The sequence below is a fragment of the Ananas comosus genome, linkage group 10 (genome assembly GCF_001540865.1).
Source record: "Ananas comosus cultivar F153 linkage group 10, ASM154086v1, whole genome shotgun sequence".
Taxonomy (NCBI): Eukaryota; Viridiplantae; Streptophyta; class Magnoliopsida; order Poales; family Bromeliaceae; genus Ananas; species Ananas comosus.
Window position 1 is genome coordinate 5,633,438 of NC_033630.1, and position 19,219 is coordinate 5,652,656.

Consider the following 19,219-nt stretch of genomic DNA (forward strand, 5'->3'; position numbering starts at 1 on the left):
AATTTATCTATTATATGCATGATATNAAACAGAGTTTTAAACCCTCATGTACATTTAGAAAAGAAAAAGAAAAAAGAGAAATATTATCTGTGCATCTGAGGGTCCATATCTTACACTCTACTAATCCAAAAACCCATATTTTTTTTCATGTCACAGGTACATTTAGGACAAAAATTTTACATCCATTCATCTAAAATTTTAAAATTCTATTCTAGATTTTTATATTCATCTTTCTAAAAGTTTAAATTTTTTTTATAAATTTTTATATTGAAAAAATGATTGACAAGACTAGTGAAAAAAAATATGGGTTTTTGGATTAGTAGAGTGTAAGATATGGACCCTCAGATGCACAGATAATATTTCTCTTTTTTCTTTTTCTTTTCTAAATGTACATGAGGGTTTAAAACTCTGTTTTATATTTTCATATTGAAAAATGATTGATAAGATTGTGTAAAAGAATATTAGTTTTTGGATCGTTGAGATTTACAAGCTACTTGTAGGTACACTAGAGGAGCATTACTTTTTATTTTTCAAATAAAAATATGTAAAACTTATCTGTACTTTAGATTATTTTGATCTGGCTTTTCAATTTATTAAAATTTATTTTCCTACTCATCTTTTCAAATTATTTCGACTATTTAGTGGCTCTTCTGTTATAAAATTTTGGCTCTTAGCAAGCTGGATAAACTAAAGAGTGCATCCAAATTCTGAGCCGTCACGGATATAGCTCAAATTGGATGGTAAGATTTATGTATTTTGATCTCTTTTTTTTAGATTAATGTTTGAGGCCGTTAAAGCAGGACGTTGAAATGAGTCACGCAATTTCAACATATCTTGTTGACGTCTTCTTATTTTAAATAATTTTCTTTGAGCAAGTCCAATGAATGGACGATTATATTAAATCAGATGCCCCGTTTAACATAATAATTTTTTATTATGTTTTTAGTCAATGAAATCGAAATATATTAATGATTAACAGTTAATGCAATAATTAAATTTAATTAAATTTTAACCTAACTAACTTGAATAATGTGTACAGAAAAAGTTAGGTAGTAAGTGTGTCTCAATAAAAGAAATAAAGTTGAGGGTCCCATTTCATAGTAGCTGGGTTCTCAATTTTATTTATTTGCATTTCTTTCTTTCTTTCTTTCTTTCTTATATTTATTATTATTGTTTTTTGAGAACTGTAGTTGTGGTTTCTTAGCCGTTGGCTAGTTGAATGGAAGCAGGATTCGTTGAGTTCCGGTTGAGATGATGATGACGGATTATTTTATGTTTTTGATTTGCAGGTCGCTTGTTATTTCCATTCCAAGTATAAGTCGAGCCGATCGAGCACATATAAAAAGAATGGTTTAAACCTTTCCTTCTTCACTTTTTCCTTTTTTTTCCTGGCATTTGTCTTTGTAATTGGATTTGTATCTAAACTTGTTGTTTTTGTATATTTTCTGACTCTCCTTTTTCGCGTAGTTTTTGTGACTTATTTTATATGTTGCTTGTTTAATCTTCTAGCTTACTACAAAAGCTTCACATGAATATTGTCGCATGCTAGTCCTAGGATGATGTTGTATAAGTGCTAGTTGTTTTACAATCTTATCAGGGAAGTCTGCCAATATTCGTTATGGGACTGGATCTATTTCTGGCTTCTTCAGCGAGGATCAAGTGACTCTTGGTGGCCTTGTAGTCCAAAAGCAGGTCTGAGATTTCGCAGATCACTCATATGCTTTTCTGTATTGGTTTTCATTTTCGTGCTGGAAAGACATGATACTCATAGAAGAAGTCTCTCAGCTCTTTATTGAGGCCACTAGGGAGCCGAGCGTCACTTTCTTGGTTGCTAAGTTTGATGGCATACTTGGACTTGGATTTCAAGAGATATCGGTTGGGAATGCGGCACCGCTTTGGTATGCAATTCCTTCTGCAGTTTTGATGATTTTATTGTTTCTACTGCAGCTGTCTTTCTTCTATAGTGTTACTCACTTTCTACGGTAAGACTTCACGTACCTTGTTGGGGCACCGAATGTCGCCAACATAGCAGTGGATCTCGCTTTTCTTTTTCTTCTTTTTTTCTTTCCTGTAAAATAGCCAACGCATTTAAGTTGCATCCTGTTTTAACAGGTATAACATGGTCAACCAAAGCCTAATTAAGAAGCCTGTGTTCTCCTTCTGGTTTAACCGTAATGCGGAGGATGGGGAGGGAGGTGAAATTGTGTTTGGAGGTGCTGACCGTGATCATTACAGGGGGGAACACACTTATGTCCCTGTTAGTCAGAAAGGTTATTGGCAGGTTTGATCTCTGAAACAGTTTTGATAACCATTTATCACAATCGTAACTGATCTACCTCAATGAAAATTACCACATTGGGAAAAAAATTATTTTGCAGTTTGAGCTGGGAGATGTCCTAGTGGGTGGTCAATCAGCTGGTAATTATAGGCATCCGTGCTAAGACTACCTCTCTAATGTGACATACAATTATTCTAGCTTACTAAGTCTATTTATCATTCTGGAGATGCTGATGCTTTTCATGGCTTTCAGGATTTTGTTCTCAAGGTTGTGCGGCTATTGCAGATTCTGGAACTTCTTTGATTGCTGGTCCAACAGTACGCATCAAACTTTGTAACACTTATTCATAATTGAGCTTTATAATTTTCATTCAATTCTTTTCTTGACTACTGTGCTTTGCACAAGGTCATGTGGAATCTACTTTAATGTCGGAGTGAATAAATATCTTTGGTTTTTTCTATTTTATCATGTGCTACTACCAGTTCAAAAAAAAAATTGTGATATCTATTCTATTCATTTTCCTAATTACTGCTGATTATCTAGTAGTTTCTGTTCTAGCTTTTCTCTCACTTTTTTGATTGATCTGTTATAAAGAGGTTATTGCAAATTCATGCTTAAAGCAGCGCAAAGTTTTCTGATAATACCGGCAGAAATTTAGCCATCAACCTAGCAATTGCGAGTATTGAGGTTAGCACCATTATGAGGGCATTGTGCAAGGAAAATAAGGCATAATGTGTGAAGTAATTCACATGAAGGATTTAGTCGTAAATTCAAATTTCTCATGAGCTCCATGCTTTCTTTTATGAGCATTTTTAACTAATTCAAGGAGTTGTGTATGATAAATGGTATCCATAGTCGCATATCTCTTCAGGGATGGTGGTTATGGTCACATTGCTTCCACTTTTTGTCTTAAGCACACTATCAAATTATTCTAGTGATTCTATTGGCCTATTTTGGATATGATTATGTATAAGAAATTCACTACCAATTTTCATATTTTGATTCTCACTAACAATGAATTTTTATTGCAGACTGTTATAGCAGAAGTAAATCAGATGATTGGAGCTGCCGGTGTTGTAAGCCAACAGTGCAAAGCTGTAGTTGCACAATATGGGGAAAAGATTATGGAAATGCTTGTGGCTAAGGTCTCGCAAATTTCTTTACATTATAGGGACTTTCTTGTGTACTTCGTCATGTATAAGCTTTATTGATTCTACTTGGTTCCTAATATAGGAAGAACCTGCAATGATCTGTTCTCGGATTGGACTGTGTTCTTCCAGCGGAAATGGAGTTAGGCGAGTGAAGAATTCCTGTGAACTTGCCTCGAAGTTTTCTGTGTTTACATGTTTAATTTCGAAAATTACCATAGCTCACTTGGTTTTTCTTCATCTACAGCATTGGCATCAAGAGCGTGGTTAATGACAATGGTGAGAAGTCGACTGGTGGTGTGGATGATTCTTTCTGTACATATTGTGAAATGGCAGTTGTATGGATGCAAAATCAAGTCGGGCAGAACAAGACCATTGAGCAGATATTAACCTACATTGACAAGGTGAACTATGATCCTAGTGCCTCCATTGAAGATTTAGTTCTCATGAAGTTATTCATTTCGTGATTTTGATGGCAGTTGTGTGAGCGGCTTCCTAGTCCGATGGGCGAATCATCTGTGGACTGTGATAGTCTTTCCTCCATGCCTGTTATTACTTTCACAATCAGTGATAAGAATTTTGACTTGAAACCAGAGCAGGTAGGGTGTGATTTACCTTTCATATCTTAGATATGCTTTTAGAATGCTCATTTTCTAAGTAATTCATAGCTAGTGATATTCCATTGTGGTTTTCATCTTTTTAGTTATCACCTTATGTTTCAGCTTAGGGCATGTTTGTTTCACCGAAACTGGACTTTGGGTTGAAAGTGGACTTTGGGTTGAACTGGAGTTCGGTGAAAACTACTTCTTTCCTGCTGTTTGTTTCGTAGTTATGGAAGTGAAGTTCCATCAGTTCTACTGTTTGTTTTGTAGGAAGTGTATAATATAAAACTATAATTTATATATAAATAATAAATATTTTAATAAATAAAAATAATATAATTATATTTTTATATAATTAAAATTTAATTTAAAAATTTAAAAAAACTAAATTATTTTTTTATACATAAATTATAGTAATACAATAATAAAATTATAAAGTAAAAAAATATTAATACTTATATTAATACATACTAAATAAAAAAAATAAAATTTAACTAATCAATTTTTATTATATTTTAGATATATTAACTGAATAAAAAAATAATTAGTAACATAATTAAATATATTTAAATATAACTAGCTTTATCTATTATATTATTTTATTATTTTTTTTCACATCTCTTCACCGTAATTGACTTCGGCTCACGATGGGACGAAATCAATTACGCCGTTTGAGGTTAACTCGAGTTTCGACCGTAACTTTTTTACAGCGAACCAAACAACGGAAGTGGTCATTTAGGGCGAAAACGACTTCCCTCCTCTCCACTTCCACCCCACTTTCACCCAAACAAACATGCCCTTATTGCATTACTTTATTCAAACAACAGCATGGTCTGTGTTTCTTGTATGCATTAGATTACCCTTAGTTTGAAAATTTCAACCTTAGTTTACCTAAGTCCCCCTCATTTGAAAATTTTTCAGTTTACCCTTAGTTTTTCATAAACTAGAAATTCCTCAAGTTACTCTCAAATTCAACAAATTAGAGAGTCTAGACATAGATACTAATCTTGATCCAAGTTCAAATCCAAGGCTAGAGTGTTAGGGTTGAGGATTGGAAGCTTCAAGCAACTCTTTTTCCAAACCTCTAACTCCACACTTAGCCGAAGTTCCCCTAGTCCCAAGGAGGAGGAGGAATGAAGAAGAAGATGATGAGAATGGAAGGTATTGGAGAAGAAATGAGAAGGAAGAAGAAATGCAGATGAATTCGCCTTTCTCCCCTTTGCTGTGTGCCTGTGTTCACCGAGGAAAGAGAGGAGAGAAAGGGATATATAAGAGGTAACAAAATGCTCTAAAACCCTCCGATTATTGAAAATTGCAATTTGTGCAATTTCAGGTTTCGCGGTACCAAGTATTGGTATTTGCACATCATATACACTTTTCTATGTACTGGTTCTCAGGATCAGTTTTGCAAAACTCAAATCTTGTACGCAGTCCATCTCAACTGCATACCGATACTCCTAAGCTTTAGTACTTTTACTCCAAACTTCGGAATCGGTATACCAGTAAAGTTCTGCAAAATTCTTGAGCTTTCCTAGCCAACACACTATTGAGTATCGGTACCCCAACTTTAGTACCGATACTTACTGGCCAAAATTGCAGTCTGTAGATTTCGGTCTTTCGAGTTCGTTTTCGCGTTTCGAAAATACTTTAACACTTCTCAAATTCAACGAGAACCATCCAGATAGTTTTAAATACTATTTCCTCATTGGAACTCTTCTATTTACAAAAGTTCAGTGCGCTACAAAGTATGCTTAACATATGCTAACATTAGGCATATAATATGGGATGTGCAACTAACATGCATATAAATGAGAGGTTATGTTCTATGTCAATAATAAGAATTTCCAATGTTATGTTTATCAAAGAACTAGAGCCATTAAAGATGAAGATGATATAGGAGTTCATTGATTTCGGTTGGATCGAACCCACCGGATAGTCGGCAAAATCCTTTCGTTTTTCCAAACCAAGTTGCCGAGTCTTCTCCTCTAACTTAAAGAGAATTTTCCGAGTGATGAAAACCTCCAAAAATTCTCTTATCAAAATTTTCCAAAAATCATATGGAAAATAGATGAAAATTACTTTAGCTTGGTAAATCCTTGCAATTACCTCAATTGAAGGTGTTGGAGTTTCTATTCGAACCTACAAGAGGGTTATTCCCAACTTATCAATTCCAACTAGAAGCCTCAAACTTGAAAATTTTCAATGTTAGCCATAGTTTGCCGTAAACTAGAAATATCTCCAATTTACTCAAAATAATTTAATTAGAGATTCTAAAATTAAGCACTAATCTCAATTAAAACTCCAACTGAAGCCCAAGATGTAAGGATTGAGGATTGGAAGATGAAGAGAGGGGAAAGACTCCTCTTTTCTTTTAAGAAGGGAGAATAAGAGGAAGAGAGGAATAAGGGGTATACATAGATGTCACTAAATCTATATTAGACCTCCAAACAAGAGAAATTGCAAAATATACAATTTCAGCTCTCACAACATTGAGTACTGGTACTTCGATCTCAGTATCGATACGCAATATACTTAGTCTGTCACGCACCGGGCCATTTTGGAAAGCTAATTTTGAGAAATCCTTCTGATTTGAAAACAGAGTTGCAGAAAAGCGCATTTTTTTTTTAAACCTTGCCCAAGACGTACACAGATCCGCCACACGCACAGGGCGTCCTCTGTCCATGTAGACAGAATCTCCCTTGTACATGCACGGCGTAGGAGCACAGATACATAACCACAAGTAATCAAAACAAGATAGTTTAATTATACAACTACTAATCAATCCAATACCAAAATCCAGAATTTCCAAACCACTACATTAGGAAAAACCCAAAAGCAAATAAACTTCAAACACATATGATATCACATAACTACAACCAGATCACAAGGTACTGAGATAACGAAAAACTAAAGCTATAATTTAAGATCCATGGCACGAGCTATCTAGGTGCTAACTAACCGCGTCCTCGCATCGTACCCCGACCCGCACTGTCAGCGATACCTATAAAAACAGTGGGGTGAGAAACATATAAATATGTTTTCCAGTGGGGGCAACCGGCCAACAAGGGCAATCCAAGTAGTACGCTAAACAAATAAGAGCGGGAATGTAATAGTCAACTACAGTAGCATCATAGATAGATAGATAACTGTCATGATCTAGAATACAAAACAATGCAGCTACTGTAATATGAATTGAAATACTAACCATGAAGTGTCGACCACAATAGCAAAGAAAACCAGTGAATAGTCATCATGAACATTCATATAAGAGATATCGCTACTGTAAACAAGTCATATGCTAACATGAACGAGCACAAACTACGGTAGCAAGATGAAGAATACAAAATATCATAACCCACTTATGATGGATGCCGCTACTGTAGGCTAAACAACTACTAGATACCATGTATGACTCAAATTGAGATACTATGCATCATCTGGACGTACGAATAGTCCAAGATATACCCAATCACCGAGGCCCGTCATAATGACCTGGCCTAAACTCGCTCGCTAGGTCTCAAGGACCGCAAATTAAGTACTACTCCGGAGAGACACATCAACCCGCACCCAAAGTCGCTAACTCTGTCTAAGCGTGGTGTATATCAAATCTGGAGGTGAGAACTCACGGTGGCGAACCCTGCCTATGAAACATTACCTCCAACTAGGCTGGCAACTGAAGTACTCTGGGTTAGGAACCCTGTCTAAGACTCCTTCAGTGCCATACAAGCTATAGTCATATGTATATGCTCAAGCTCTAATAACCTAGACTCAATAGTCAAAACACTGCTCGTAGGCGATAGTAGGAGCCAAGAGATAATCACACTGGATGCCAATGAAAATACCAAGATCCAAACTCTCCGTCGACTAGCATGCTACACTAAATGAGTATGCAGAGAAGATAAAGATAATACGGTGACAAAGGTGAGAATGCTAAAGACCCAATCACAACGGAATACGTCATCTGACCTTAGGTCAAATCTGAGGAGGTAAACACCGATTGACTATGTCAATCTCGTGGCGCCGACAATATGGTCAAGCCTCACTGAAGATAAATCAACTGACTAACATGATTATAACCCAACAAGGAGTACACACCGATCTATCAGATCCAATTATACACAGGTAGATATTTCACCAGATCATCACCTACTCTACATGTCACACACAAGATAGAAGAGCTCAATCAAGAGTCTACGAATCAGTACGATAATCAACGTAACAATCAACAGGCACGTAGAATAAAAGCGTGTACAAATATGAAGTCGAGGGAAGTTGTCCTACTCAAACAATATATAGAATAGATCAAGCAAAAAGGAAAACCAAGTAAGATACAACTTTACCGACTTCGGAATGGAGCACCCACCTCGCCAAGTATCCGAGCCTTCGACTCGACCAATGTATCTAACCGTCACCTGTACAGAAGATATAGTCACCAAATGCCACAACGAGTATCCTATGTGTCATTTATAACAATCCGACACGTTCAACCTATCCTCTGTATACCATGGCACGATCGGAATATCAGTTCCACAAACCAGCTTATAGAACTAAGCCCAACGACTAACTGATCAATAATAAGTCACAACAACATAACCACTATCCCAAGATGCACCACTTTAGGTGTTGGTACGACCGCACGTTAAGTGCTCGACAAACCGAACGACAACCACCGATTAAGGCCAAAAATCAAACCTACAGGCGCCGTTCCAATGATTTCACCACTTGGGTGTCGAACCACGCATACGCTATGTAATCGCTCTAAGATGTTAACAACATCGTCACAACATCACTTGGTGACATGTAGTCACCCACAACACGCATGACACAATTGGAATATCGGACACCTTTACCGATCTTCTGAATCCGCCGACTTTTGTATAAACCTGTCAGATGCCCCACTTTAGCTCACGAAGTGTCCCGGGTCACACCAAACATCTCTAATTCATACCCGATGTCCCCAAACACCTTATTTTAGGTGTTGGGTCGGCTGCAAACAAAGCGCACCAAAACGGGAGCTGTAGCTCCAAAAGTGGCTCAAAGTAGGTCTATAACTTATTTCGGTATTCGGATCGCCCACAACGCGTTCGCTGCCATGGTAGACACAAAACGCGAGGCTAGACCAGCCAACAAGGCTCAACAAACATTCCGGACAGCAACAACATCGATTTCGTGATAACGAAATCGAAAACCGCACTATCAATCTGATTTTGACTCGATTCGAGTCGATTCACACCAATCGATCACGGAAGGTTTTCCACACCTCGGACAACAAGTCTGGACCTCCAACCATGCCCAACTCTACAGCTCAACACTACCCACAATGCACAAGGCGTCGAAACGTCCAAGTCGGCCCAACATACATGTAAGACATCTATATATTGAAAACAATGGAGTTTCGGTGTAATTTACCAAGTTTGTGCAATTAGGAGTCAATCAACAGCACAAGGGGGTCGACAATGCTACACTTGCTGTGATGGAACAGCACCCAAGTTACTCGAATGATCGCCGCTGGTCGAGGAGCGTGTACTGGCCACGCGAAGCCGATTTCGAGTACACTGTAGGTTCGCGCTCCCACCGAGCGTCTGAATCACGTCAGCAAGGTGAGCATCGCGTAGGGATTTCCTCACCATCGCGATGCTCCCAAGAACTCCTATTTTAGACCATCGGATTGCCCGAAGCCAAAACAAGAAACGGTCAATTTACCGAACACATGGCGGACACTGATGCAAACAACAGTTCGGGACACAATTACCTAAAATTTGGGGGAGTACGGACACGCATAGGTGTCAGGGGTTGCCGTGCTCACCAGCGGAGGGTCGCCGCAGGCGCCGGATAGCCAGAGTAGCGACCGCGGCCAAAACAAACTCCAACAACGACGATGGCAGCAGCAGCCATACTAGCAATATAGGAAGCTTGCTGGCCTAACCAACGGTTGAGGGAGGTTGGCCTAGAGAAGAGGAGGTCGGGGAGCAAGCTGGCCGGCGGCGGCGACGAGATTCGATGAGCGGCGACGATGCTCGGGATGGCAGCGGTGTGGTGGCTCATGCCCGAGAGGAAGGAGAAGAAGAAGACGGCCGAGGGTGGTCCAACTATGATGATGCGCCGCCGGGCGGGGGGTCCAATGCGTACGGCGCCGGTGGCGGCCGCCTTTGGCGCTCGAGAGCGGCAGCCGCGACAGATGGAGCAACTGCCTAGGTCAGGCCGCAGACAGCTGCGCGAAAGTGGCGCAGCTGGGGAGCGTGGCCGCACAGGGGGGGGTCTACGGCCAGGGTGCGGTTGCAACGGTGCCGGCTACGACAGCGCCGGTCGCGGCTGCGCCGGCTTTTACCCGAGGGGAGGGGAAAACCACCTCTCTCTATTTCTATATATAGAGAGAGAGAAAGAGAGGGAGAGAGAGAAGATTCGATCTTCGTTCTTGCCAAAGGCTCGCCGGAGTAGGAACGCCGGTAGTGGGGGCGGCGACGGCAAGGAGCAAGAGGGAGGGGGGGTGTGTAAGGGCTAGGGCTAGGGTTAAAACCCAAATATGTGTATACCTACATGTATATACACTATGTATCCCAATGTAACATTTGCAGCTCACACCCTCATAAGCACACAAATTCACAGCACGACCCTATTTACGTAGAAGCCCTCATCGTTGAAAAAAATTATGCAGTTTCAAACATAAAATGTCACACTTATTATGAAAACGTCCTCTGTTTGATTTCCTCTCACCAGCTTTAATCGCGTGCCAATTTCCACAGAAATCTTAGAATTTCGTAAAACTTGTGTCCATGCGATCCTCTCTGAGTCTAGATTCGCATGAGTCCATACACTTACAAAAATTTCATAATTTTCCACATAAAATGATGACCTCTTGGTACATTGCTCTTATTTGCACAAATTGCAAAAATTGTAACTTATTCCCTCATGTTCACAATTTCAAACCCAAAATTCACTCATAGGTGTGTTTTGCTCATAAGAACCCTCATTTCAAAAATCGCATATTTCAACACATGAAATGCTTCGGTTTTTGAATAATTACTCCAATTCAATAAATTTGCACTTATGCAATCTCATCCCCAAAACAACATCATATCACACCAAATTGTATCGGGGTCCACTGTAGGGCTTAAAACACTGATGGACCATGAACGTGACACTTTTCGTTTCATCGAAAACTGCTTCAAAATGTGTGATAAAATACCCTCTTAAGGAAAAATTACCGAAAAAATATTCTCGGTTACTACATAGTACCGATACTCTGGGAAAGTTTTGTAGAATACAAACCTTATTTTAACCAAAATTTCTATTGTGTACCAGTACACCAACTACAATACAGATATTAGGAGAAATTTCACAAAACCCTAGGGTGGTGTTTGGTTAGGGGTTAGGAGGGGGGATAAGGGGTTATCTCTCCCTTAATCCCCAGACAAGATTTTCAACAGGAGGCGGTTGTTAACCCCATCCCTAACGGGTTATCCCAGCCTGGGATAACCCGTTAGGGATGGGGTTAACAACCCCCTCCCCCCCACACTGGAATTGGATAACCCGTTAGGGGTATGGTTAACAACCTCCCCATTCCCCCCACCCCACCCTGGAATTGGGGTGGGTGTCACGCCCCGGATTACACGTTCTCCGGGCATGCCGACAAATCCACCATATACAAAGAAATTTTTCCTGTATACGAAGCGATAGCTGTCTCTGTAAAATTTACAATACTACAAACAGTAGTGTAGAGCTGAAAAGAACTAAGCAGGTAGAACGAACAAATCTCATATACATACAAACTAACAAGTACAAAAACACTCGCTCTAGCGAGTTCTAGTATCAGTATGTACATAAGCTCAAAATAAAAACACTACTACCTGCAGCTGGTGATCCTCTAGCACCGCGCTTCGTCGGGTAGGGCTCTAACTCGCGACGCCCTTGCCTCGATCCGCCTCTGAAGACGCAACAGCCGGAACAGCAGGCTCTGCAAAATATAGGGTAACAACTGGGCGTGAGAACTACTGTAAAAACAAGTAGTCCTCAGTGGGTTCCGCCCTCAAAATCATCGGCTCACCTACTAAGACTACAGTAGGAAATAAGGCTAAAAGGTAAACCCAGAAAGAAATCCACAGCTACACTGTGTCTACTATCAATTCTAACCCAATCTCATTAGGGACTGTGTACGCACCCTTCCCGCCTGTCTAAGCCGTACTATCTCCACGCTAAACAGTCCGTGGATAGCAACTAATCAGCGACACCAACGCGAAAGCACAAAGCCAGACTCCGGAGCGGCATTCGTGGGCGCGACCCAACCGAGTATGTAAGCGTATCTCTGTCGAGCTCAATCAGGCTCTCACAGGCTAAAGCCAAGAAAACAGGTCTAACAGTACTACTAACCCTTAGTCACGTGCCCTCGGCACAATCTGATATCGGAACGATCAAATTCGGGTCCGCCGTCAACCACTACGGCACCTACTAATCCGGAACAGTGTAAACACTACTGTAAAAATCGGCTCGGCATCCCAGCACGAGCGTAACTGAAATTTGAACTATCTGGGATACTCACTATGAGGATACTGCAACAGTATAAAAATACAACGGCCTCTAGAGCTAAATCAGGTAGTTCAACATATGCCAGGTCCCGAACGCTGGTTTTCTCCTATGTTTTATCCAAGTCCCACATGTATGATTAATAACAACTAATAACATGCTCCCAATTCAGTTTATATGTCTAAAACATACCTACTCATGAATTTGAGCTAAACAATAACTTGTAATATTAACGATACATGTCGACCAACAATACTATAGGAGTAGGATTCCGATGATAAACCCACCTCAAACGCTAATCACAATCCAGTGCGACATCGAAAACGGCGGAATCGGACCCTCGCCCGGCCTCCCCATGCAGCGACTAAGATGCTCGCGTGCTCGAACGGCTCCGTGGCGCGACGTCGGCGTCGATCCGAGCTCCAACGGCACTCTACCCGAGCTCCACCTCAACGGACCAAAGCTAAAGAGATGAACGAGATAATTAATTCTCTCTAAAGTCTCAGGTGGATATATATATTGCTTGAGTAGGTGGGTGGATAACTATATAAAAAAAATTACAATTATACCCCCCATCAACTCAACCAAGGATATTACAGTGGGATTAGCTAATCCCACACCAATTTAATTTCTAAATTTAAATTTTAAATTTTAAATTTTATATTTCAAAAATTTAATAATTTGTAATCTTAAAATTAATATTTATAATTTTAAATTTTAAATTTTAAATTTTAAATTTTAATTATTATTTTTAATTTTCAAAATTTAAAATTTGATATTTTTAAATTTAAATTTAATCTTAAATTTAGAACTTTAAATTTTTGAATTTGACATTTAAAAATTTAAATTTTATTTGGAGTTTTTTAATTTTTAAAGTTATATATTTAAATTTAAAATTTTAAATATAAAATTTAAAAATTTAAATTCAAATATAAGGGCCAATATCATTATTTTCTATTTATAACTATCTACTATTCTTTTTGTTCCATCTTATCTATTCAAACGCTATTTTTCTTAGTCCCGGAAACAACTCAATTTTCATCCAAACACAAAATTGGTCTATTCCAGGCTATACCTGAACTTGTACCTATCCTTGGAATAGGCAGTTCTTGCTTATCCCCGAATCAAACGAAGCCCTAGAGCTCTCCTAGCTGGACTTACTACTGAGTACTTGTACGTGCGACAAACCTGCAACTTTACAGATTTTGCACTCCAAACTCCGCTTTAACACCGAAAATACTCTAACACCTCTCACACACTATCAGAACTATCTTAATAGTATTAAATACTATTTTTCAATTGAACTCTACAATTTTTGTAAAAAGTTCAGTGCATCACACACAGCACAAGAAAATTCAATGTTTTTAATGAGAGCCCGTATTAGTTGCCTCCATGTTAAATCGTCGACATCATCTTTATACCATCTCTAACCCATTGTTTTTCTCTATCCGCCCGATAGTATATTATTTCACTAAGCCTATTATTTTTTAAAATTTCTTCTTGATCAAAATATTACTCCCATGGGATATAACCAATCTAAAATTCTTCCTCAAACGAACTTAATATCACATGTTTGGCTCTCATCTTCAAAATATTTGTTTCTCTTGACATGTTTCTGAATTTTTCAATAACTTTTCTAAAATTTTTAAAATCATCTTATGTTTTTTTAATTTTTTTTTTCAAATTGTAGTTTTTTTTAATTAAAAGATACTTTGGGGGACGTTTTGAAAGCTACAATTTGTCTTGTCTTCCAAAGAGGTTACGATCTATGGGTCGTTTTTAAAAGATTAATTTCTTATATATTTTAATTCTTATTATTTAAACAAGTAGAAAATTTCAAAAAAAAAAGTGAAATTATTAAAAAAATTTAGAAAAGTTATAAATACTTATAGATAAAAATTGAAGAGAAGTTGCATGCTCCATCTTCAAAACTGCTCTATCAAGCAGTTTTGTCAAGTCTCCTACTTTGTCCTTGATAATGAAGTCGTAGACGAATAAACCGAAGATCGAACTACTCGGTTACCAAATTGTTGAGATCTCCTGCTCTTCATTATAGTTTTGCTACTGATTGATAGATTTAACGTCTCTATTATATGCCTCTCCGCTCCAAGTGGAAGAGGGACCTTCTCTTCTAACTTAGCTTAAGCAAGAAGCTATTAAGAAGAATTCACTTCTTTATTAATAAAATTCACAGTTTATTATAAAAGAGGAGAGCCTTATATTTATAGGCCTAAAATTATTATAATAATGCCAGTATACTACGAAAACAAAAAAAGAATAAAATAAGTCAAAAGATATTCCTAATCTAGTTGATATTTTGAAATATCTTTTCTAATATAATAAATAATCCTATTGTAATAAGAAAAAGACTGTAAATCCGCATCGAATTACGATCAGGAAGTGATCGTAACACACTATCTGCGCATAATGTTGTCCGCATGAGCTGTTCATGTGCTAGTCTGCCAATATGTCAAGCACCAATTGGCTTGGTAGTACAGGCTAGACAGCAGTTACGAGGTTCTATTATAGGCACCCAAAACATTTCTGTTTCAAGAATAGCGGTACTGGTGAAGCTGAATGTTTAATATATTACATCTTATGTCTATGCCTGTGCTTGTCGGTTTCCATCCATCAACATGTATGAATGCATACACTTTTCTGTATTATAGATTTATATAGAAAACATTCTGAGCAATATGGCGTCCCATTAACGTACCGATATAAAGCTAAAGGGAAAAGAAGAAATCCTTACGTTTTTTTTTTAACATTCTGCTATAGCAGAATTTTCTTGTAACAAGATCCTTCCTGAATAAACCATGCGCATGAATCAAGATTGATTTAATTGTTCGGTGTTGCTTCTTCTAATTGTGTTTCTATGGTGTGTTTGCAGTATGTTCTTCAAGTCACGGAGGGTGGCACAACCCAGTGCATCAGTGGATTCGCTGCTTTGGATGTGGCTCAGGGGCCTCTTTGGTAGTCACTCATACGCCTTTGCTTCAACTTAAACTTGTCTACTTTTCATTTGTAAGATTTTCACGTTCTTGGTGCTTACTGATTTGATCCAGGATATTGGGTGATATCTTCATGGGAGCATATCACACTGTGTTTGATTATGGCAACCTGAGAGTTGGATTTGCAGAAGCTGCTTAGACACATAATCGGCTACTGTTAGTACTATAAATTGCTGATGTCCAAGTTTATGTTATCCTATAATGAAGGAGACTTGCTATGTGTATATCGTGTGTTGTGGCTTTGCAGATGTGTGACTTTAACAGTTATTGCTATTTCACTGTAGTGTCTGTTGTGTCTGTTGTAGTATCTTTCAGACCTGGCCCTAGTATGTAATGCTTATTATAAAACTCGTCTGTCTATTTTCTACCAGACTTTGTGAACAGAGTGAGCTTTGCCGTGCAAATTTTCCTGCACTATAATATGATAAAGGGGTGCAAGCCTCTCATCAAGGACACAATGTACATTTGGAGTATCTTATTCCCATTTGCCTTGGACGTTAACTCTAATCCAGAGGAGAATAATTTTTGGAGGTTAAACTGGGAGGACAGAGAAGTTTGAAGCTTCCTGTGGAATTTACCGACAGGACACGCTACAAAGAGTCTTAAGATAATTTTTAGCATACTCTTTAGATGTTTCTTGATATTTCTTGCATACTCTTGTGGTTTCTTATAGCTAATGTAAATTGGACTCATGTATACAGCGGACCATGAAGATGTTATGCAATGGAAGAGGAGCATTTACTCACCAAGGCCTCCGGTGCCGCCTTCTATAATGAAGATTTCAGGTTCTTCCCCGGACTCTCTTGTAGTTCATCCTGTTTGCTCTCTTCACTAGCGGCATTTAGATTTTTGAATCAAAATGAGATTACTTGTTTTCATAGTTGTTCTTTGTTTTACAGAAATTAAATTTTAATTCTCATTCCACTCTGAAAATGGAAATGATCCAATTTATTTGTGGCTCAATTCAATCCTGAATTAGTTCATTTCAGAGTAACCACTCAAAATCTTTCGGACAAGCTTCTTCTCCTTGTCTTCCTTTATACATATTGTAGATATACATGAAAAAATTGACGTTTCTGTCTCTTGTTTGATAGAGATTATGAACCCGCCCTCTTTTTGAAATTTGAAACAATGGGCGCTTCCAGTTCTGTGCGTGCTCCAAACAATTTGCTATCGATTTGGTATTTTCTGAACGGAGCTTGGATACTTTTATTCACTTAATTGGGCATGTCTAGCATATTTTTTCACAGTAGAAGGATCAGAATAACTTACTCTATTACGTTCGCCATTAGAGAACTCAACAGTAACACCTACTTGGCCAACACTATACTTTGATTATGTCCTATACTATTACTTTATACCTACTATTACTATAAGGGTGCGTTTGGTTCGCGCTATCTTTTTAAGATTTCTAGTAATCCAATAGGAATAGAAAAATATGACGGTGTTTGGCCAAATGCACTAAATAATCTAATTGGTAATATTAGATTTATTTGGAAATGAGATTCATCCCAAAGTACTAATCTTATTCCTTTGAGGGAGGGTGGGTATCCTCATATTAATGGATTGGGATAATCATAATATGTCTAATCTCTTTCTTTCTCCCTATCCGCCGGCTAGTTGGTATTATTTTTCTTTACACTCTAACCTCGTATCTCTCTGTAAATTTTTTTTTTTCTCTCTCTAAACTTCAACTCTTTTTCTCTCTCTAAACTAAGCTCTCTCTCTCTCCCTCTTTTTCTAAAATCTCAACTCTCTCACTCTCTCTAATTTCGGCTCTATTTCTTTTCCTATTTCTTTAATTATACTCTCTCTCTCTCACTTATGTTCTCTCTCTCCCTTTTTCTAAAAAGATGTCGAAATTTTTGGTGGCATTATCTAAAATTAAATAAATAAATAAATAAATAAATTGTATATTTTTTGTAAACTTAAATAACATGACTAAATAATATAACCGTGCGAACCAAACACGGAAATGCCACATTCTTAATAATAGGATGAATAGAAATAAGATTCTCGGACATCTTTTTATTGCTAGTAATCTTTCATAGTGCGAACCAAACGCACCCTAATAGTGATCCCAAATTGCGGACCAATGGAATAGCATGATGAATACATCAAATAGTTTTGGAAAAGCAAGACACGAAATTAACTATTAAAAGGAAGTCATAACAAAAGAATGGTTCTGAGACCATTTGTCCTATATGTGCAAATAGAATTCGGACAGATCTTTTCCCGGAGTAGACCATGAACCTAAAAGAATTGAAAGGGCCCATTCAAGGGCACATTCAGGAGGAAGACAATGACATCGTGACTTTAATATCGATGAAATAACACATCAATGATAGGTTAGTTTAATAAGTTCAGTAATCTCTTTATCAAAATCCTTTTTCAAAATTTTATGTATCACAATTATCTGTTCTGTTTTTATTTCAATAATAATGAAACAAATATTTGTGGATGATTCATTATTCTATTTTTTTTTTATTCTAATGCAATTTAATTTAATTTTTCATTTCCACCAATCACAATCCAAACTTGCCCCAAGTTTCTTGGCTAGTAGGTTTACTGAGCGGGATGGACCGCGCATTCCACTTCATGAAGGAAGTTAAGGTGCCACACAAATCATTAGAGGAATAAAATCCAAATATATGATTGTTGTTAGTGTGGCTCGTTCTTGAGGGGATTATGTTGTTATCTGAGGCCAATTTACAGGAGAAAAACCAAGTATGTAATTGCTAGCTAGAGCGAGGTAGCGCAGGCACCGGATTGCTGGATTTAGGAAGGTTGGCCTAGAGGTCCCGCTGCCTGGCAGCGGGGAGGAACTTCGGAAACATTGCAACAGCAACACCATTATCAATTAGATTTGGACACCTCTAAGGTGAGCATAGGACAGGAGAGATGTTAAGGAAAATTGTGCTCACCAACAGAAAGCAACAATGGCGTCAACTGGCCAAAAACTGCTATTGGTCCATAAAACGCCTCTAGAAGCATCATCATTGCATAGAGCCTGAGACGAAAAGCTCCATGAAGATGAGCACGGAGATGAAAATGATAGAAAAGTCAAGTCACCGTACTCTACAGATCTAAGGTCACCGGTAGCAAGAATGGCCGGAATAAGGAGCTCGACTGAGGGGATCCTTGTTAGATTTTATTTGGGTCTCTTGGTGATTTAAAACTTATTAGTCCTTTTGGGCAGCCCAATACTTGATCGGCCTTGCCTGGGTGCCCATACTAAGGTTTCTACGGGTGAAGATTAGTCCCATATTAAAAATTAAAAGTATGTTGTTGTTATTTATATACTCTTTCATTTTCAAGTTAGTTGCTTGGAAGAAAATGAGAGTTATGTTCTCAGCTAAACACACGTACGCACGCACGGCATGAGCCAGGTTGGGCGGGGGGCGGCGTGTGCGGTCTAGGCATCCGGTTTATTTGATTTCATTTTTATTTTTTGTTTTATCTTTATCTTTTGGGAGTCCTAACCCGTATCCCGTACATTACGGACTCGTAGGCTTATTTGGCGCTACACGGAATTGACCCGTTGAAGTACAATCTTTGCCTTGGATATATATTGAAGGAGGTTGTAGAGTTCAACCTCAACCTGGGTTACCTCAGAGTTACAACCGCTAATCTCTACTTCTGTTTTTTTCTATTTCTCGC

The 19,219-nt window shown here is 38.2% G+C and overlaps 1 protein-coding gene across 1 annotated transcript; it reads left to right on the forward strand.

Moving 5' to 3' along the window:
• LOC109716366 (aspartic proteinase oryzasin-1-like) lies at positions 723 to 16,021 on the forward strand. The gene is made up of 13 exons (XM_020241768.1): positions 723 to 740; positions 1,290 to 1,350; positions 1,598 to 1,692; positions 1,786 to 1,898; positions 2,113 to 2,281; positions 2,379 to 2,418; positions 2,531 to 2,595; positions 3,310 to 3,423; positions 3,512 to 3,573; positions 3,674 to 3,830; positions 3,906 to 4,025; positions 15,439 to 15,521; positions 15,614 to 16,021. Exons 1-13 carry the CDS (start codon positions 738 to 740, stop codon positions 15,696 to 15,698), a joined length of 1,167 nt encoding a protein of 388 aa, XP_020097357.1. The 5' UTR covers positions 723 to 737; the 3' UTR covers positions 15,699 to 16,021.

What these genes read in the sequence shown, in the direction of transcription:
- LOC109716366 (XM_020241768.1), top strand. An exon ending in AGTGGGTGGTCAATCAGCTG is followed by an intron (nt 2,419 to 2,530) that starts GTAATTATAGGC and finishes CATGGCTTTCAG; the next exon opens with GATTTTGTTCTCAAGGTTGT. An exon ending in CTTTGATTGCTGGTCCAACA is followed by an intron (nt 2,596 to 3,309) that starts GTACGCATCAAA and finishes TTTTTATTGCAG; the next exon opens with ACTGTTATAGCAGAAGTAAA.